This window comes from Oncorhynchus tshawytscha, linkage group LG02 (genome assembly GCF_018296145.1).
Source record: "Oncorhynchus tshawytscha isolate Ot180627B linkage group LG02, Otsh_v2.0, whole genome shotgun sequence".
Classification (NCBI taxonomy): Eukaryota; Metazoa; Chordata; class Actinopteri; order Salmoniformes; family Salmonidae; genus Oncorhynchus; species Oncorhynchus tshawytscha.
The window spans coordinates 54,506,209-54,528,340 of NC_056430.1; the positions used below are offsets into that span (position 1 = coordinate 54,506,209).

The 22,132-nt window shown below is 42.3% G+C and overlaps 1 protein-coding gene across 1 annotated transcript in view; it reads right to left on the minus strand.

The window, feature by feature from the left end:
* Positions 1–2,577: 2,577 nt before the first annotated feature.
* LOC112267023 (vesicle-associated membrane protein-associated protein B) overlaps positions 2,578–22,132 on the minus strand; it is a 43,745-nt gene continuing 24,190 nt past the window's right edge. Inside the window, exons 3-6 of the mRNA XM_024445027.2 lie at positions 9,912–10,015; positions 7,334–7,414; positions 6,291–6,473; positions 2,578–5,737 (exon numbers count right to left, since the gene is read on the minus strand). Of these exons, the coding sequence (XP_024300795.1) occupies positions 5,582–5,737; positions 6,291–6,473; positions 7,334–7,414; positions 9,912–10,015 (524 nt within the window). The 3' untranslated portion in view covers positions 2,578–5,581. The remainder of the gene's footprint in view (positions 5,738–6,290; positions 6,474–7,333; positions 7,415–9,911; positions 10,016–22,132) is intronic.

The following is a 22,132-nucleotide window of genomic DNA, read 5'->3' on the forward strand; positions in this document are numbered from 1 at the left end:
AACAAAAGAAGAAAGTGCAGTGTTCGACCACAGAGCTGCTGCACTAGGCGTACTCTACTCGTCTCATTGGTTGCCAGGAGCAGGGTCTTGTATATCATGACCTAATGTTCATCTGGAAAAATGGAAGAGAAACCCTCAGTAAGTTACTCTCAACAAATCTATTAGGTCCCACTAGTCAACAGCCAGTACTGTTGTCTCTGATTGAGAAACAAGATCAACCTTTGTGGATTGAAGGACCCCCAAAATAGCAATCTATTGTGAGGGCTCTGTTACTGTTAATGTTACTGGAGAAAGCTTCAGCACAAAGAACTTAACATAGTCTTTACTTGACCATATTTACAGGTTGAAATGGGTTGTATGTATGCAATCTGTCTCTTTGTCAAAATATTTCTGCCTTGAGGGCCGTTCAAAATGTTCAGGGTTAAGCTTACAGGTCTGCAAGGAAAAACAAATAAAAGCTGAACATATGCTAGTTTATTTGTTGCTCAAGCTGTTGGAAGGAGGATTATTTTCCCCATGAATTTGAGCAAAAGTTAAACAATAGTCCGTTCTTTGCCAACACTATTTATGGTATACAGTTAACACCAAGAAACTTATTTGATGGGGAATAAGTGTGCTTGATGCAGAGTTGAATGCAGTGTACTTGGACAGTAATGTTTTATATGTTTTCCAACTTAGAAACACAGCCATACATCCGTTTTGTAGCACACACCTCAATGAGTACCAGATTAATTGAAACAGTGGTGGGAGAGATAGTGAGTCAGTTTAAATGCACATGAATCATTCGATATTATACCGATTATGGCAATAGTCCTGTAAACACTACTCTGATTTACTTAATCGGTGAGGTCAAAATCAAAGTAAGAAAAACAGCTGGTTTTCTGAGCAATCTTTTGAATTATTAAGCAATGTAAATGGCTTAATTGGAATTCCAGCGGTGCATTTGATCTGTGCATGTGCCAGCACTGGTAGTGTGAGCGAAGTGAGTTTTGAAACATTTTAAGTATGCATCTTAGAAATAGTTTTCGCATACAAACTTTATATGTCCAAACTCAGCTTCGCAAAAAAAAAAAACGTAAGTAGAATGTTTATTTTAATTGCTGATTTTCAGCTATTATTTCATCAGCCGGATTTCAGATGTATCCATATAAACAGGATTATTAGTGAATTGGTTGTTCTTGCAAAGCATGGGTCATTTTAAACAAACTTATCATAAATCTGACTATCCATGTAATCTTACGCAGTGTTGTGGAAGTCACAACCCCCGAGGGGGAGGATAATCATTAAACTGGAGCACAAGTGGATACAGTCCTGATCTTCAACACACCTCATTGTCTCATCCTACAGAGGATACATTTTCTTGGAGGACAGTTACATCCTTGTAACCTTAATCTTTCTTGTTTGAATATAAATTGCGTCAGCTAGCTACCTAGAGTTTTGCTTATGGGTTTCGACATTAGCACTACCTAATTTGGGATTGAGATAATTCAGGCCTAAAAGGCAATTTAGCCATAGACGGGCACTGTCTTGGACCCACTCCATCAGTCTGCCAGCATTCAAATAGCCATGCTGTACACTGCAACTTACCCAATCAAGGGCCAAAACTCTGAACATCTGTGGTCACGGTGGGTAAAAACCGTCTGTAGTGTTTTATCCACCAGACTAGCATAAGGTCAGTCTGTGAGGACAATTATTGGAAACCATTCATTTCCTCCTAAATCTCTATGACAAGTATTCTGGTGTAAATTCCACCTTTAAGTGTATATAAACATTTCAATGGAAAATTGTCACATCAACCCCGTGGCAATGCTAAGGGGTATTTCTGATTCCCGCTTTCAGGTACATCGCATGCGGTCGATTATCATTATCACAGTTGAGAACATTCCTTTGTGATTTTTCTTTGGAAATTACACAATTCTCAAGCTGAATAGAAACACTTAAATTAATAAGGGGTAATTTCAACAACGGTATCTCCAGATGTACCTAAACCCCACCAACTTAAAACTCCACAGTTGCTACAGACTCCAGGTGCACCTCGGAGGTCGTCCTGAGAGCACACTTCACTGAACTCATGCTTAACTACCGAAAGCTCAAGTGCTGACAAAGTTTGCAGGGTGTTAAAGATACAATATGAATAAAACAACTTCTTATTCAACACCACACTTTAAAGGCCAAGTGGTCATTAATTACCAGAAGGAAACCTTATTTTCAAAGTAAAAAATAAATGAACCGCAGCCAAATAAAGCAAAAATGAACAAGCTCACTAATGTAGCCATAGATATCAGTGGTGATGTATTGGCTGCGAGGGGAATGCTAATTTCAGATGCTGACATTTACCCCTCTCAAATATTTAAGAAATTATTTGACTGGGAAAGTGGTGTCTTCCAACTGTCCTCCTGACAGTGATAAGCTTGACACCAAACACCAGAAACATTTGAACTGACTTGTGACAACCTAATGTGTTAGCTAGATGAAACCTGTCAACAGGGCTGTATTGTACTCATCTTCCTCAGTCAGATGGAGTATGGGCCGGATGGCTCGTTGAACAAAGTAGAAATAACTTCACACAATTTGGTAGAGGGTTTATTCATTGAATTTATTAAGATGCTACATAGTCCAACAAGGTTGGTTTTTATACACCATAGACTACTTGACTAGGAATATGCATTTTTCTTAGATATTTATATACATACAAAACAGTTGCCTGACTGTTTACATCGATCACGGTGATGGTCAGATACTCCAGGACAGGTTAATTGTAGTGTTTCCACAACTCCTGGGATGGTAGCCTGGCTAACGCGTGACTCACGTGACTACACAGCGAGCTGTGACTCACGGTCAGGAAGACTTAGCTCAGGCCTGTTCTGCCCTCTCCCTAAGCAGCAAGTTATCCTTCACTCCGCTCACACGTAGATAGATACAGTAGGTTACACTCTCTCGCTTTCCTCAACTCTATACCTCCATCTGCAAGTTATCCATTCTTTAATCCATAATAGGCAACAGTGAGATGAAATAAATTGAGTGTATGACATGAATCCTGTTAAGGACAAAACGATTAAATAGTAAAGAATGGTCCCTTCAGGATATAGCTTTTGTGTGCTTTCATTTTTTGTGAGTTAAATGCAGTGAGTTGGCTAACTAACAAAACAGTTACATTGATAGATACTGGGAAAAAGCATTCTTGAGAATATAGTGCATTCAAATTAACATGACTTCAGTGCAGTGATGGGTATAACAGTTCAATGAGAAACAAATAAACAAGCATCAAAACCTATTGATGATGACTGTAGTGGGGCTGATGAAGACAATGACCATATAGTTGGAGAAGTGTTCTTTAAGAGTTAAGTAGACTGTCACAGCACGGTGAACAGACAGCATAAACCATTCAAATGATGACTCACACCCATTTGCCTGACAAGATCAACAAATGTATGGGCTTGGAGAAGGAAAAAACCCGACAAAACAAAAAAGCAGAAACAGACCAATATCCCTGACATACGACTCACAGGCCTAAATCTGACAGCAGTATTGCACATTACTTTTGGTTTAGACCTCACCAAAACTAATTCACTTCTACATGCACCTTTTCTCCCATTTCGTCACTTCCTTCCTGCCATAGAATAACTTACCAATAGTGGTCACAAGGCAAAAGGCTTACATCCAGTAACCCAGTCCCAACCAACCCGGAGTTCATTTAGCTGCATTATTTTTTAAATAATGCCTCAATCCCTACAAAAAACAACAACTTTCAAATCATAAAAACGCTACAAAAAAACAACAATAATAATAATCTGAAGATTGAGTTGTGCAAACCTACAGCTGAAAAGAAACATCACAATGATAAAAGCAATTAAATTAAATAAAAAATGTCCCAAAAAAGTAATAATCTTTTATGGACGCATGCAATCAAGAATCTACTGCCAACTTGGGTATTTGCAATCAAAGGGGAGGGGTAATGTTCTCACTTGGACAAACATAAGGGGGAGGCGGGGGGGTTGCTGTATCGATTAAGGGTATTCCCCAATCGCCGGTCTATGCAAAGCCTGATTGGACGAGTCAGTTTGGTTGACAATAGCCCTGTGCGTATTGGTTTACAAGGATCCCCATTAGCTTTTGCCAATGCAGCAGCTATTCCTCTTTGCCAGAAGCCGAATGCATACTCAGTGTAAAGAATCGATAATAACCCTCTAGTAAAGTGATGCAAGGTGCGCAGCACTCTTTTTGGCTCACCTCCTGTAAAAAATGATTGACAGAGATGCTTCAGAAATAGGTGGGGTTACCTACTTTCTGAAGCATCTCTGTCAATCATTTTCTGCGCACCTTACATCACTTTACTAGAGGGTTACTATCGATTCTTTACACCGAGTATGCCTCTGGCCTCTGGGAAAAATAAACAATATGTGAAAAGGACATTCACACAACGCAAACTGACTCAACTGCACCCACCGGTGTTTAGAAAATCCTTTGCTTTATATTACTATCAATAGCTAGGTTTCCATCCAATTGGCGACAGATAATCATGCGAATATTCTAAAATCGGCATAAAAAAATTATGCACATTTTCCCACCAGAGATGTTTCCATCAAATTGACGGATAAAAGGCTGTGCTGATGACATAGGGCACATAAAAATAACTTTTGCAGTTAAATTTCCCATGTACCGAATATACTGTACATATATATATTTTTTAATAGGTTTCCATCGCATTTTCAAATCTACTGATGGTTTTGTCACAAAAACTGTTGCGTTACATAGCCTAGCGAATGTGCCCACTCTGGTCTTGGCACGTGCAGTCTAGCCAAAATCTTGCAGATACAGTGTGGGTAAAGCTTATTACTACATGATGAGATTATTATGGACAAAAGAGCAAGATTATTTTTGTCATATGGCAGCCAAGCATCGATGATCATGTCAGCAGAATAAGACCCCCTCTATTTATTGGAAAGGAGCATCAAGCTCATCACCGTGCACTTTCACCACCCTGTGAAGTTCATCATAACTTATTTCATCTGTAGCCTAATAAACTGAATGCTTTCCCGAGTCATAGTCGGAGGACCACAAACTAGATCATCGAGTGACTCCATGTTTACTTCGAAATTATGGTTATTATATCAATATTTGTGCATAAAGGCATCTCCACCACCTTCTCACTGACACAAAAAGATCCCACCTTGTCTAGTGTATTTTGGTTTGTCGACATTTGGAAAGTTTACCGACAAATTTGCTGTTTCCATCCGGCTTGTCGTGACACTTATCCAACGTACTTTACTCGCATAAAAAAAGTTGGATGGAAACCTGGTTAATGATCTGCATTTTTCTTCCTCCTACTCGTCATCTTGTATCAGTGGTGCAAGTATTTGGGAGGAAGGCCAGAATGATTATGCTTTTTTAACTCTCTCGTTGGTTTGTTCATAACATGATGGATTTTTTTTGTATCTCCTTTTTTTATTAGTACATAAATGAACGATTTCAAAACTTCCCCATTGATATGGCATTTCTGAATACCAAAAATCCCAAATCCGTTGTTTGTTTCAATCCCCCGAAAGCATGCGGTTGGCCGTCTCTCGCTTGACACTCGCTCTTACAAGACCAACTTGCCGATGATGACTCCGACCACGAAGAAGAGCACGATGAGGGCCACCGTGCGCAGGCTCAGCCCCTCTTCTTTCACCATGGAGTGGGAGGAGTGCTGGGAGGACATCATGCTGCTCTTCCTCATCCGCAGGCCATCGTCTTCCTGGAAAGGGGGGGGCAGAGAGAGAGGAAAAGAGCGAGAGGGATAGAGGGGGAGAGATATGGGGAGGTGGGGGTAGAGGTAGATATGGAGAAAGAGAAAAAAATATAGAAAGAGAGAAAGAGGGGGGGGGATGACCATCAGTATTATCCTCATCCTAAATCGTCACCAAAGCCCCTTTGGACTCCGCCAAGCGCCAGCTTTTAACACAGTTCATTTCCCAACAGCGGGTGGGGGTCTCTGTTAGTTTAATCTGGGCCCCGGGACGGGAGCTGCCAAGAGCCATTCCGCCTCTGGCACTACTTAAAAGGGGAGGTGGCGGGCGCCGGGAAGTGGGCTGCTTCTGAGTCAGACTCGTCGCCTTTTCTCTTTAAAGAGGCAATCTGGGATTGATTCATACATTTTTTACTCTTAAATTATTGATACATAGCCATTGATTGAGTCATTACATTCATATCCCGGTCAGTGAATTTGATAGGGGTTACTTTTCCAGCCACATCCCAAATGGCAACCTTTTCCCTACAAAGGGGGGCATTTGGGACACAGAATAACTTACCCTGATCTGTTTATTCTCTTCCCGTAGCCGCTGTGCCTCCATCTGCAACCTCTTACACTCCTCCATGATCTTCTTCACCTCGCCATCGTCCAGGGTGGAGCTCATGGACTTCATGGACAGTGTGGATGACTCCGACTTGAGCAGGTTGGACGACATCATCTTGTTGGCGTCCAAGTCATGATGCTGTGGGTGGAGGGGTAGGAGGGTTTAAGTTTATTTGAACATCTCGGTACATATGCAGAAACATACTTCAAATGTGATGTCATACAATTGGGAAACTGCATTTGGTAACTTCTTCAGCTGCAGGCCCGGCTGGTAGTGATTGCAGTCATGACGTACACACGCACAGGGAGGCAGGTGCACACACGCGCACATAGAGGGAGCACCCCCACACACAATCCCCAAATCCACCCGGGGAGCTTCCAAAAAGAGATACATGGCTGGGAGCAGCAACGTTGTGCCACATAGTTTGGAGTGAAAATGGTAACCAGCTTTTGTATCTCGCTGTTCATAATTCACACAAAAAAACAACAGCCCAAGCACATTTTCCCCTTCATTTTGTTTACGGGGATTATATTTTCTGCTCATCCCGGGAGGAAATGATCTCCTAAGAGCCGAGTGTGGTTTGCAGAGTAATCAGAACAATAATAAACCTTGTGTGACAAGTGAGTGGCCCAAGGAACTATGGCTATGGCTGGGGCTTGGCAAGGGGAGCTCTGCCTCTTCTCCACGGCACATTGTCCCGATGACAGGCTGACAGGGATTTTCTCCACTAGACCTTATCACCTGTTGTACAGGCGTGTTATGGCTGAGATGGAGAGAAAAATAAGTGTGTGTGAGAGGCAGAAGAGGAAAGAGAGGATGACAGAAGGAGATGAGAACAGAGAGGAGCACTGAAAGAGGGAAGGAGAAAAGACAGCGAAGCAATAAAGAGAAAGACCGAGGGAGGGTGATAGGAAGACAAAGAGAGACAAGTACATATAGAAACACTGCAAGAGAGAAGAAGACGGAGAGGGCGAGGTGAGAGAGACTATGGGACCCACCGTTTTCTCGTTCTCCGCTGGAAGCTCAAAGACACACCTCAGCTTGGAGTCCATCAGCTCCTCTGGCTTTGCCTCCTTCCACTGCAGACAGACATGGTGGAGAGAGACAGAGAGAAAATGGGGGTTAGAGTAGGGAGAGGTACAGCTGGGCCTGAGGTAGTGCCTGAAAAAGCATCTCCCCATCTGCACCAACTGCCATATCCACAGGCCACAAAGAAGAGAAACATGGAGGGAGAGAGAGACCACAGCCAAGACTTGTCAGCAATGGCAAGGGAAACCACACTGGACAGTGGTTTACCGGCAGTGAGATTTGTTTCCCATTGTCCTCCTCCACTTGTGTGAAGTGTTTATCTAACCTTTCTGTTCTGTCACAATCAAGAGCTTGACAAAAGCGTTGGTTTGATTTCAGGCTCAGCGGTGTCTAGTTTCTCACCATTCCTGTGTGTGTTTCTTAATCGCAATATGAAACCAAATTCTCAAGAGTCCTGTCACTGCAGAGAAAGCCCACAAGAGATTGATTAGGCCTACTACTGCATGCAAACAAGACTGAAATACAGACAAATATTGTGTGAGAGAGAACAAGACCACACACAAAGCGGTGACAGTGGATATTTCATGCACTGTTTGTATGGTTTGATGCTAGGTCTGGCCAAATGAAACTATTTCAGACAGGACAAATCGTTCGGTAAGGGAGAGGAATGGTAAAAAAAAAAGAATCTCACTTAAAAGGAATGTTTCCAGGCTGTGGGCCTAGGGTCACTGATCCGCTATCAATTCTTCGTCCTTATCTTCCTCAGGGTGTGACCTTAGAACCCAGATATCAGCCTAGGCCCTATGGGATGTGTGTGTGCAGATGGGGAGATGCTTTTTCAGGCACTACCTCAGGCCCAGCTGTACCTCAGCTCGGCATTCAACACCATAGTACCCTCCAAGCTCGTCATCAAGCTCGAGACCCTGGGTCTCGACCCCGCCCTGTGCAACTGGGTTCTGGACTTCCTGACGGGCCGCCCCCAGGTGGTGAGGGTAGGCAACAACATCTCCTCCCCGCTGATCCTCAACACTGGGGCCCCACAAGGGTGCGTTCTGAGCCCTCTCCTGTACTCCCTGTTCACCCACGACTGCGTGGCCATGCACGCCTCCAACTCAATCATCAAGTTTGCGGACGACACAACAGTGGTAGGCTTGATTACCAACAACGACGAGACGGCCTACAGGGAGGAGGTGAGGGCCCTCGGAGTGTGGTGTCAGGAAAATAACCTCACACTCAACGTCAACAAAACTAAGGAGATGATTGTGGACTTCAGGAAACAGCAGAGGGAACACCCCCATCCACATCGATGGAACAGTAGTGGAGAGGGTAGCAAGTTTTAAGTTCCTCGGCATACACATCACAGACAAACTGAATTGGTCCACTCACACAGACAGCATCGTGAGGAAGGCGCAGCAGCGCCTCTTCAACCTCAGGAGGCTGAAGAAATTCGGCTTGTCACCAAAAGCACTCACAAACTTCTACAGATGCACAATCGAGAGCATCCTGGCGGGCTGTATCACCGCCTGGTATGGCAACTGCACCGCCCTCAACCGTAAGGCTCTCCAGAGGGTAGTGAGGTCTGCACAACGCATCACCGGGGGCAAACTACCTGCCCTCCAGGACACCTACACCACCCGATGCTACAGGAAGGCCATAAAGATCATCAAGGACATCAACCACCGAGCCACTGCCTGTTCACCCCGCTGTCATCCAGAAGGCGAGGTCAGTACAGGTGCATCAAAGCTGGGACCGAGAGACTGAAAAACAGCTTCTATCTCAAGGCCATCAGACTGTTAAACAGCCACCACTAACATTGAGTGGCTACTGCCAACACACTGTCAATGACACTGACTCTACTCCAGCCACTTTAATAATGGGAATTGATGGGAAATGATGTAAATATATCACTAGCCACTTTAAACAATGCTACCTTATATAATGTTACTTACCCTACATTATTCATCTCATATGCATACGTAGATACTGTACTCTATATCATCGACTGCATCCTTATGTAATACATGTATCACTAGCCACTTTAACTATGCCACTTGGTTTACATACTCATCTCATATGTATATACTGTACTCAATATCATCTACTGTATCTTGCCTATGCTGCTCTGTACCATCACTCATTCATATATCCTTATGTACATATTCTTTATCCCCTTACACTGTGTATAAGACAGTAGTTTTTTTTTGGAATTGTTAGTTAGATTACTTGTTCGTTATTACTGCATTGTCGGAACTAGAAGCACAAGCATTTCGCTACACTCGCATTAACATCTGCTAACCATGTGTATGTGACAAATAAAATTTGATTTGATTTGATTTGATTTGTGTGTGTGTGTGTGTCAGGTATGCACAATATATTCGTTATATCGGTAGAAAATGGTCAGGTATGGATGATATATCAGCCATAAGAGCATATGTGGTCAGGTAAATTATCTGTTATTATTATCAGCCCAGATTTTCATATTGGTGAATCTCTTCTCTAGTATGTGTGTGTGTGCGTGTGTGAGGACGGGTGATGGGACACACTCACCACTCCCTCCATGTCCGTCATTTCGGGGGGAGCCAACATGGACTGCACCATGAACTTGTGTTTGCTTTTCTCGTTGGGATCGTAGTCGAAAGGCTGCAGCATCACTGGAATACAGGGCACAGCAGAAAGAAACAAATACATTAACACAATTGTGTTCATTAGGTACCAAATGGAAGAAAACAGACAAAAAGGGAGGGACTGCCTGGACCTATCCATTAAACACATATTTTGTTTAGAATTTGAAAACTTTTTCCTATGGTGTGCCCTAATGAACACAACCTTCTGTAGGTCTATGAGAATTCGGGCAACAGAACGCCACTTTAGCTGAGTAGTACGCATGTATGGAGCGATTTCAGTGCCAACAGAAATATTGTATTAGGATATTGAATTTGTAATGCACAAATTGAATTCATAAATGTTGCATTCAGTTTTAAAATTCAATTGAATATTTAAATTCCGAATTTATATATTCAGTTTCAATATTCTATTGTCTGTGTATCAAGTTTACAAACGATCATTTTAAAACACTGACAGTCGGTGCCGTTTAAGATGAGGGATTTGTTTCTTATTTCTAATACAGCAAATTGGATGACTATCATTCATATTCAATCCACCCAGCTCAATGTAACGTTGATAGGTTACATGATACTTGACTCTAATTTGCCCTATACACATCATTAGGTTGCTACAATCTAGCCTACAAATGAAAGTTCATAAACAGCTCGAGAGCCAAAAATTGGAGTAATCAAGGTGACAATGATACATTCAATACCGCCTTGAACACTATTGCCTGCATCTAGCTGATCTGGGGTGTAATCATTAGTCCAAACAGTTGCAAAAACTAAAACAAGTTTTTATTTAATTTTTGAAAGTTTCTATTCAACAAATTAAGATAGGTTCCTCACCGTTAGCTTACATTGACGAAACGTTTTGCAACAGAATCGGGGGAATGAATACACTCGCACACAGTTCACTTTCATAAGAGCCACATACAACAGCATCATCACTTTTGCTCTTTGTATAATTCCTTCCCGCATCTACACGATCTCCTCCTCTCACTTTTTCCCTTCACTTGTGGACTTCAGTGCACGACACAACAGCTGTCTGTGACCAGGAACAAAAACCTCTCCAAGCGAAACTGTCATTCCATAACTGCTACACAGCCTACATTATTTTCACCTGGGATTTTTGTTCCGTTATACTGTTCCAACCAGCAAAATAAAGTTCTGAACCGGTTTGAACCCCCCCAAAATAATGATTTATATCGTTCCTTTGCGTTCCTTTTTAAAACTCTTAAATATACCGTATATATTTTTAATTTAGCTCGACATAAAATTACTTCACCAATCAGTGCAGATTGAGCAGCTTGCTAAGGAGCAGACAAGCTTTTAACATACAGCGGGGCAACAAAAAAAATGTAGTCAGCCACCAATTGTTCTCCCACTTAAAAAGATGAGGCCTGTAATTTTCATCATAGGTACACTTCAACTATGACAGACAAAATGAGAGAGAAAAAATCCAGAAAATCACATTGTAGGATTTTTAATGACTTTATTTACAAATTATGGTGGAAAATAAGTATTTGGTCAATAACAAAAGTTTCTCAATACTTTGTTATATACCCTTTGTTGGCAATGACAGAGGTCAAACGTTTTCTGTAAGTCTTCACAAGGTTTTCACACACTGTTGCTGGTATTTTGGCCCATTCCTCCATGCAGATCTCCTCTAGAGCAGTGATGTTTTGGGGCTGCTGCTGGGCAACACAGACTTTCAACTCCCTCCAAAGATTTTCTATGGGGTTGAGATCTGGAGACTGGCTAGGCCACTCCAGAACCTTGTAATGCTTCTTACGAAGCCACTCCTTCGTTGCCCGGGCGGTGTGTTTGGGATCATTGTCATGCTGAAAGACCCAGCCACGTTTCATCTTCACTGCCCTTGCTGATGGAAGGAGGTTTTCACTCAAAATCTCACGATACATGGCCCCATTCATTCTTTCCTTTACACGGAACAGTCGTCCGTGTAATCGATACATGGTCCCTTTGCAGAACAACAGCCCCAAAGCATGATGTTTCCACCCCATGCTTCACAGTAGGTATGGTGTTATTAGGATGCAACTCAGCCTTCTTTGTCCTCCAAACATGACAAGTTGAGTTTTTACCAAAAAGTTATATTTTGGTTTTATCTGACCATATGACATTCTCCCAATCTTCTTCTGGATCATCCAAATGCTCTCTAGCAAACTTCAGATGGGCCTGGACATGTACTGGCTTAAGCAGGGGGACACGTCTGGCACTGCAGGATTTGAGTCCCTGGCGGCGTAGTGTGTTACTGATGGTAGGCTTTGTTACTTTGGTCCCAGCTCTCTGCAGGTCATTCACTAGGTCCCCCCGTGTGGTTCTGGGATTTTTGCTCACCGTTCTTGTGATCATTTTGACCCCACGGGGTGAGATCTTGCGTGGAGCCCCAGATCGAGGGAGATTATCAGTGGTCTTGTATGTCTTCCATTTCCTAATAATTGCTCCCACAGTTGATTTCTTCAAACCAAGCTGCTTACCTATTGCAGATTCAGTCTTCCCAGCCTGGTGCAGGTCTACAATTTTGTTTCTGGTGTCCTTTGACAGCTCTTTGGTCTTTGCCATAGTGGAGTTTGGAGTGTGACTGTTTGAAGTTGTGGACAGGTGTCTTCTATACTGATAACAAGTTCAAACAGGTGCTATTAATACAGGTAACGAGTGGAGGACAGAGGAGCCTCTTCAAGAAGAAGTTACAGGTCTGTGAGAGCCAGAAATCTTGCTTGTTTGTAGGTGATCAAATACTTATTTTCCACCATAATCTGCAAATAAATTCATTAAAAATCCTACAATGTGATTTTCTGGATTTAGTTGAAGTGTATCTATGATGAAAATTACAGGCCTCTCATCTTTTTAAGTGGGAGAACTTGCACAATTGGTGGCTGACTAAATACTTTTTTACCCCACTGTACATTGGACAGACGAGTGTAGGGTGCGACTGAAATTTTGGGGCAAGAGCGAGAGAGGGTGGAGAAGGACACTTGGCTTGAAGTGCGGGGGATGTTGTTATGACAGCATCATCTGAATTAGGCCCACATAATTATACCTACAGAGGAGCGGAATACGTTTCTGAGTGACAGAGGGCCTTTGCATTTTGAGTACATCACTTTGTTGCATTTTCTTGTGGGACTGGAAAAAACTGTTGAAAAAATAATAATAATAATGGTTCTGATTCTTGAAAATGTTTGTTATCTTCCGTTTTTTGGTTCTGTTCCCTGAACCGGTTCCAACCCCTGGTTGTCACCATATTAACATTATAGTCAACAAACTAGAACTAACGCATTAGTGCACCCACAAGCCAATCCATGTACAGCAAGCAGTTTAGCAGTTACACCGGCGGGTCCCGATGGCAATAAATAAATAAAACTGAAAGCATTTGCCAGTTAGCTAACATAAATAGCATTCTTCTCTGTTTGAGTCAGGTTGTTGAATACTAAATGACCTGCATTAACTAAGTGAAAGGTAAAATATGAAGAAAAAAATCTAACGAAATACAGTTAGCTCTCTCTCTCGCTCTGCTTCTTCTCTTTAATTAGTTAAACTGTTGTCTTTCTCTCTCCGAGTCAACTACTCACCACACTTTATGCAGTGCTAGCTAGCTGTATCTTATGTTTTCAGTACTAGATTCATTCTCTGATCCTTTGATTGGAAGGACTAGATGTCAGTTCATACTGCAAGAGCTCTGATAGGTTGGATGACGTCCTACGGAAGTCTATGGAAGGGGGTGAGAACTGAGCCTCTTAGGTTTTGTATTGAAGTCAATGTACCCAAAGGAGGAAAGAAAATAGCTGTCCTACGGCTATACCATGGTGCTACCCGAGAGAGTGCTGTTGAGCTACTATAGACCATTGCAAAACAGTGTATTTTAGTCAGTTATTTGGTGACATGAATATACAGTTGAAGTCAGAAGTTTACATACACCTTTGCCAAATGCATTTAACCTGTTTTGGAGACTGTGTTTTGTTCGGAATTTCGGGTTGACTGACGTGCCCAAAGTAAACTGCCTGTTACTCAGTCCCAGAAGCTAGGATATGCATATACTTGGTAGCATTGGATAGAAAACACTCTGAAAAAAATTGTCTGAGTATAACAGAACTAATATGACAGGCGAAAACCAAGGAAAATCCATCTGGAATTATTTTATTTTATTGAGGTCACAGGCCATTTCAGTGCTAGCCTATGGGAAATACAAATAGATAGGACCAAGACTGCAGTTCCTATGGCTTCCACGAGATAGTCTTTAGAAAGGGTTTCAGGCTTGTTTTTTCAAAAATGAGCAGCAAGTAGTTGGAAGAACTCCAAGGTGTCTCATTAGAAAAGTAGTCTTGCGTGAATGAGGTGCGCACTCTTCGTTATTTATCTTCCCTATTGAACATACTATTCTCCGTCTTAAATATTATTGTTTATTTAGATATTAGAGTACCTGTGGATTAATTAGAAACATCATTTGACTTGTTTGGATGAACTTTACTGGTAACTTTTTGGATTCGTTTGTATGCATGTTGAACGAGTGGATTACTGAGATCATTGGCGCCAACAAAACAGACTTTTTTGGATATAAAGGACTTTATCGAACAAAACGACTATTCATTGTGTAGCTGGGACCCTTGGGACTGCAAACAGAGGAAGATCTTCAAAGGTAAGTGATTTATTTTATCCCTATTTGTGACGCCTGTGCTGGTTGAATAAGTATTTTGGTGTGGGGCGCAGTCCTCAGATAATCGCATGGTATGCTTTCGCCCTAAAGCCTTTTTGAATACTGACAACACTGTTGGATTAACAAGAAGTCAATATTTTTAATTTCACGCTCTGCAATTTCACTGGATATTGACGTAGGTGTCCCGTTAGCTGACATAAATAGCATTATTCTCTGTTTGAGTCAGGTTGTTGAATACTAAACGACCTGCATTAACTACATGAAAGGTAAAATAAGAAATCCTGACATTTTATCCAAGTAAAACTTCCCTTTCTTAGGTCAGTTAGGATCACCACTTTATTTTAAGAATGTGGAATGTCAGAATGTCATTTATTTCAGTTTTTATTTCATCACATTCGCAGTGGGTCAGAAGTTTACATACACTCAATTAGTATTTGGTAGCATTGCCTTTAAATTGTTTAACTTGAGACAAACGTTTTGGGTAGCCTTCCACAAGCTTCACACAATAAATTGGGTGAATTTTGGCCCATTTGTCCCGACAGAGCTGGTGTAACTGTGTCAGGTTTGTAGGCCTCCTTGCTCACACACATTTTCAGTTCTGCCCACAAATTTTCTACAGGATTGAGGTCAGGGCTTTGTGATGGCCACTCCAATACCTTGACTTTGTTGTCCTTAAGCCATTTTGTCACAACTTTGGAAGTATGCTTGGGGTCATTGTCCATTTGGAAGACCCATTTGCGACCAAGCTTTAACTTCCTGACTGATGTCTTGAGATGTTGCTTCAATATTTCCACATAATTTTCCTGCCTCATGATGCCATCTATTTTGTGAATTGTACCAGTCCCTCCTGGACATTTCTCCAAAAAGTACGATCTTTGTCCCCATGTGCAGTTGTACCCGTTTCCCCCAGCATCTTCACAAGGTCATTTGCTGTTGTTCTGGGATTGAGTTGCACTTTTCGCACCAAAGTACGTTCATCTCTAGGAGACAGAACGCGTCTGCTTCCTGAGCGGTATGCGGCTGCGTGGTCCCATGGTGTTTATACTTGCGTACTATTGTTTGTACAGATGAGCGTGGTACCTTCAGGTGTGTGGAATGCGGATTTTATTGTCTTCCATTGAATTTGGCTTTAGCGTTTGAATTTGGCCCACATAAGAATAGTTGAATAGCCCTCATTCCACATTCATAGTCTCATTCCACATTCATTTTCAATTCTAAATTCAAATCTGCTGCTGATTGAGTTCATGAGCTCGGCCTCTCTGAGCTGGATCTGTCTGAGCGGACCTCCCTGTGTATGTGTGTGTGTGTGTGTGTGTAAATTATGTATTTCGGTTCCTGAGCAGAACCACAAGGGAGTCTGGACATCTACCACCCCACTATCAGATTAGGGGGTGCAATGTATGCCCTTTGTCACCCCACTTTTGATCTGAAATTCCCATTAATCACTAATTATACTGTACAAAATATAAACAAGTAAAGTGTTGGTCCATTTTTCAAGATGAAATAAAATGTTCCATACGCACACAAAAAGCTTATTTATATGAAAGGTTTTGATTTTTTTTATCATCCCTGTTAGTGAGCATTTCTCATTTGCTAGGATAATCCATCCACCTGACAGGTGTGGCATATCAAGAAGCTGATTATTACACAGGTTCACCATGCGCTGGGAACAATAAAAGGCCACGCTAAAATGTTCAATTTTGTCACACAACACAATGCCAAATATGTCTCAAGTTGAGGGAGCATGCAATTGGCATGCTGACTGCAAGAATGTCCACCAAAGCTGTTTCCAGATCATTTAATGGTAATTTCTCTACCATAAGCCGCCGCCGTCGTTTTTAGAGAATTTGGTCCAACCGGCCTCACAACCGCAGACAACCGGCGCCAACCCGGGACCTCCGCTTTTGGCTTTTTCACCTGCGGGATCATCTGGACAGCTGATGAAAGTGAGGAGTATTTCTGTCTGTAATAAAGCTCTTTTGTGGGGGAAAATTCATTCTGATTGGCTGGGCAAGGCTTCCCTGCCCAGTCATGTGAAATCCATAGATTTGGGCCTAATATATTTATTTCAATTGATTGATTTCCTTATATGAACTGTACAGTTTGTAACTCAGTAAAATATTTGAAATTGTTACATGTTGGGGTTATATATTTATTTCTATATTCATTTAAGCATTACTTATCATTTTTGAAGATTAAAAGCATTTGAGATAGTAATGTATTAATATTTATCTTAAAAAATATCAGCTATGACATAACCAATGAATATATAGCACAACTTTGGACTTCACCCCCTACATTTTTACAGAGTGAGTTTCTCTTCTGTGCAACAGAGGTGGTTTGCTGATCCATGCATGTGATGACCAACCTTGCCTGAGACCCGAAGACATGTTAGTTTGATGAGGTTCTAACCCAGGTCTCCTGTGCACCAAATAATGCAACCTTTCATGTCTCAGCAAATTACTCATCACACGAGTGTGGTCACCGAACCATCGGTGTTACACTTCACACCCCCCTTTAACCTCCTCCTTATAGAACTCCATCCAAGTAACAGGACCAATGCCTAGGCAGCTCAACAGACTAACACAGTCTTAACCCAGTCAGTCACACTACCCTTACAATGAGTACCTTTGCTGGAGACGTGAAACTAACTCGTCAAACTAACACGTCTTCAGGTTGCTCATCACATAATCATGAATCACTAAACCACACTTTGTTGATGAGTAACCTTGCTGGATCTTGAAGACTTGTATTAGTGTAGTCGATGGGAAAGCAGTACTCGCTATGCAGGCAGCGTGACGCCCTTTACAATAGTGCCACTGGACACGGATCTACAGTTGTGCTGAGCTCAACCACTGGGGTCACTGTGGACTGAGTTTGGGGGGTGAATGTAGCAGATGGGGATCTGTGCAACTCACTCATCAGCCTGAAGTGTCGTCCCTTGCACAATTGAATAAGGTATTTTTCAATAGCGCGTGGGTTGGAATGCTTCAGTCGTGTGTTTGCGAGGCAGAGGTTCTGAGTTTGAGTCTCGGTATGAGCTGAATCAGGTGGAAGCAGTAACCTACCCATTAAGCAAGTAACAGGGTATCCAGATGTTCATATCATCGTTACAGGATTTACGGTACTACCAGCTTAGTACATAAGGGGCTACAATAAGGGGCCACAAAAACACCTTGCTTTTTCATTGTACACTCAATTAGCCTCAATTGGCCTGGCTGCCAGCCAAATAGTGTTGCACTTCTGTTGTCATTAGATTAAAATTATGCTATTTTCTGCTGAATGTGCTGCATTAATGTATTTTCTGTGAAGGAAAACTATAGTTGCATGTCCCTGATCACTCTACTGAGGCAAAAAAAAACTTTCAATATAAATGTGACCCATCAATACACAAGTTGGACTCACCTGCTCTCGCTTTCTCCAGTTGTGCTATTTACAAACAAACATGTGACTGACTCAACTGTTCTGGGAAACTACGGTAAGCTTCATAATGTCAAATAATGTGACAGGTGAAATGAAGAATACAAACGGCTTTATCTTCTAACATATTGCACAAGCTGACTGCAGGTATTTACTTAAAAAAGTAGCTACAAATATTAAAATGTAAAGAAAAACTTAAACAGATGCAACGGTTTTGAAAACCATTTGAAAATACCCCGGTATATGGTTTAGCAAGCAGCGTGTCGTCCTTTACATGAACTTCCTGAATATATCCCTATAAGCTTTAGCTAATATTCTTATAGGGGGGCAAATGGCGTGTTTTGTGACACTCCCTTCTAACGTGTCCTGCGCTGCCTGTGATCATTGTAGAGGGGAACAGAAGGCACATGTTCCAGAGTCTTAGCTTTTAGGAATAGCTTATAGGCAAAACAGTTTAAATGCTAGAGCTAAATTCATAGGATGAAAATAGATGTAACATGCCAGATTGGCTTCAGACCTCAAAGAGTGTTTGATTCTATCTGTTCTCCTCTACTTTTCCTGGTTGGCAAAGTACCAGGATGTCTCTGGTTTTGAATCTGAATTTAGAGCACTGTATTTTAGAACTGAATCTGAACGCATTAAACGTAAGTTTAATATATGAAACTTATATCAACTTTAAATGATAGTTTGTAAACTTGATACACAGACATTGAATGCAATATCTACCATGTTGAAACAGAATATATCAATGAATTTGAATTTTAAAACTGAAATGTAATATTAATTCAATTCAGTTTCAAATCATGAAATACAAGTTAAATGTTTTATTCAATGATTAAATTTGTGCATTACATATTCAAAAATATTACATTCAAATTTAAATCAAAATTATTGGTCACATACACATGATTAGCAGATGCCAGTGTAGCGAAATGCTTTTAAATTCAATACCCTAATACAAATTCTAAATTATGGAATAAAAAAAAAAATGCTGTTGGCACGGAAATCGCTCCATATGCATGTAGGACTTCATATTACTTTATCCCTTTCCAGACCACAGCAAGGTTGTCTACAACGTTGTTGTCTCTGGCTTTCATTAACCTGTAGTTAAGATAACAGCTATTTTTGTTGACTCATGAATAAATTATTTTTCTGAATCAGGGCAGGCCTGTACACAACTTGATTGGTGGGGGAAAATTAAAAAAATACCATTCAAAATGTGCATGTTCAAAGTCAATGTACAGTGGGGAGAACAAGTACACTACTCAAAAAAATAAAGGGAACACTTAAACAACACAATGTAACTCGAAGTCAATCACACTTCTGTGAAATCAAACTGTCCACTTAGGAAGCAACACTGATTGACAATAAATTTCACATGCGGTTGTGCAAATGGAATAGAGGAAAATATAGGCAATTAGCAAGACACCCCCAATAAAGGAGTGGTTCTGCAGGTGGTGACCACAGACCACTTCTCAGTTCCTATGCTTCCTGGCTGATGTTTTGGTCACTTTTGAATGATGGCGGTGCTTTCACTCTAGTGGTAGCGTGAGACGGAGTCTACAACCCACACAAGTGGCTCAGGTAGTGCAGCTCATCCAGGATGGCACATTAATGCGAGCTGTGGCAAGAAGGTTTGCTGCGTCTGTCAGCGTAGTGTCCAGAGCATGGAGGCGCTACCAGGAGACAGGCCAGTACATCAGGAGACGTGGAGGAGGCCGTAGGAGGGCAACAACCCAGCAGCAGGACCGCTACCGCCGCCTTTGTGCAAGGAAGAGCAGGAGGAGCACTACCAGAGCCCTGCAAAATGACCTCCAGAAGGCCAAAATGTGCATGTGTCTGCTCAAACGGTCAGAAACAGACTCCATGAGGGTGGTATGAGGGCCCGACGTCCACAGGTGGGGGTTGTGCTTACAGCCCAACACCGTGCAGGATGTTTGGCATTTGCCAGAGAACACCAAGATTGGCAAATTTGCCACTGGCGCCCTGTGCTCTTCACAGATGAAAGCAGGTTCACACTGAGCACATGTGACAGACGTGAAAGTCTGGAGACGCCGTGGAGAACGTTCTGCTGCCTGCAATATCCTCCAGCATGACCGGTTTGGCGGTGGGTCAGTCATGGTGTGGGGTGGCATTTCTTTGGGGGGGCCGCACAGTCCTCCATGTGCTCGCCAGAGGTAGCCTGACTGCCAATAGGTACCGAGATGAGATCCTCAGACCCCTTGTGAGACCATATGCTGGTGCGGTTGGCCCTGGGTTCCTCCTAATGCAAGACAATGCTAGACCTCATGTGGCTGGAGTGTGTCAGCAGTTCCTGCAAGAGGAAGGCATTGATGCTATGGACTGGCCCGCCCTTCCCCCAACCCGAATCCAATTGAGCACATCTGGAACATCATGTCTCGCTCCATCCACCAACGCCACGTTGCACCACAGACTGTCCAGGACTTGGCGGATGCTTTAGTCCAGGTCTGGGACGAGATCCCTCAGGAGACCATCCGCCACCTCATCAGGAGCATGCCCAGGCATTGTAGGGAGGTCATACAGGCACGTGGAGGCCACACACAATACTGAGCCTCATTTTGACTTGTTTTAAGGACATTACATCAAAGTTGGATCAGCCTGTAGTGTGGTTTTCCACTTTAATTTTGAGTGTGACTCCAAATCCAGGCCTCCATGGGTTGATACATTTGATTTCCATTGATAGTTGAATGTGCTGACAACAAAATCACACAAAAATTATGTAAAGAAAAAAGTATTTAATAAAAATATTTCTTTCATTCAGATCTAGGATGTGTTATTTTAGTGTTCCCTTTATTTTTTTGAGCAGTGTATTTGATACACTGCCGATTTTGCAGGTTTCCCTACTTACAAATTATGTAGAGGTCTGTCATTTTTATCATAGGTACACTTCAACTGTGAGAGACGGAATCTAAAACAAAAATCCAGAAAATCACATTTTATGATTTTTAAGTAATTAATTTGCATTTTATTGCATGACATAAGTATTTGATACATCAGAAAAGCAGAACTTGATATTTTTATTTACCTTTATTTAACTAGGCAAGTCAGTTAAGAACAAATTCTTATTTTCAATGACGGCCTAGGAACAGTGGGTTAACTGCCAGTTCAGGGGCAGAACAACAGATTTTTTACCTTGTCAGCTCGGGGGTTTGAACGCTTTAACCACTAGGCTACCCTTTTTTTTGCAATTACAGAGATCATACGTTTCCTGTAGTTCTTGACCAGGTTTGCACACACTGCAGCAGGGATTTTGGCACACTCCTCCATACAGACCTTCTCCAGGTCCTTCAGGTTTCGGGGCTGTCACTGGGCAATACGGACTTTCAGCTCCCTCCAATGATTTTCTATTGGGTTCAGGTCTGGAGACTGGCTAGGCCACTCCAGGACCTTGAGATGCTTCTTATGGAGCCACTCCTTAGTTGCCCTGGCTGTGTGTTTCGGGTCGTTGTCATGCTGGAAGACCCAGCCACGACCCATCTTCAATGCTCTTACTGAGGGAAGGAGGTTGTTGGCCAAGATCTCGCGATACATGGCCCCATCCATCCTCCCCTCAATACGGTGCAGTCGTCCTGTCCCCTTTGCAGAAAAGCATCCCCAAAGAATGATGTTTCCACCTCCATGCTTCACGGTTGGGATGGTGTTCTTGGGGTTGTACTCATCCTTCTTCTTCTTCCTCCAAACATGACGAGTGGAGTTCAGACCAAAAAGCTTTATTTTTGTCTCATCAGACCACATGACCTTCTCCCATTCCTCCTCTGGATCATCCAGATGGTCATTGGCAAACTTCAGACGGGCCTGGACATGCACTGGCTTGAGTAGGGGGACCTTGCGTGCGCTGCAGGATTTTAATCCATGACGGCATAGTGTGTTACAAATGGTTTTCTTTGAGACTGTGGTCCCAGCTCTCTTCAGGTCATTGACCAGGTCCTGCCGTGTAGTTCTGGGCTGATCCCTCACCTTCCTCATGATCATTGATGCCCCACGAGGTGAGATCTTGCATGGAGCCCCAGACCGAGGGTGATTGACTGTCATCTTGAACTTCTTCCATTTTC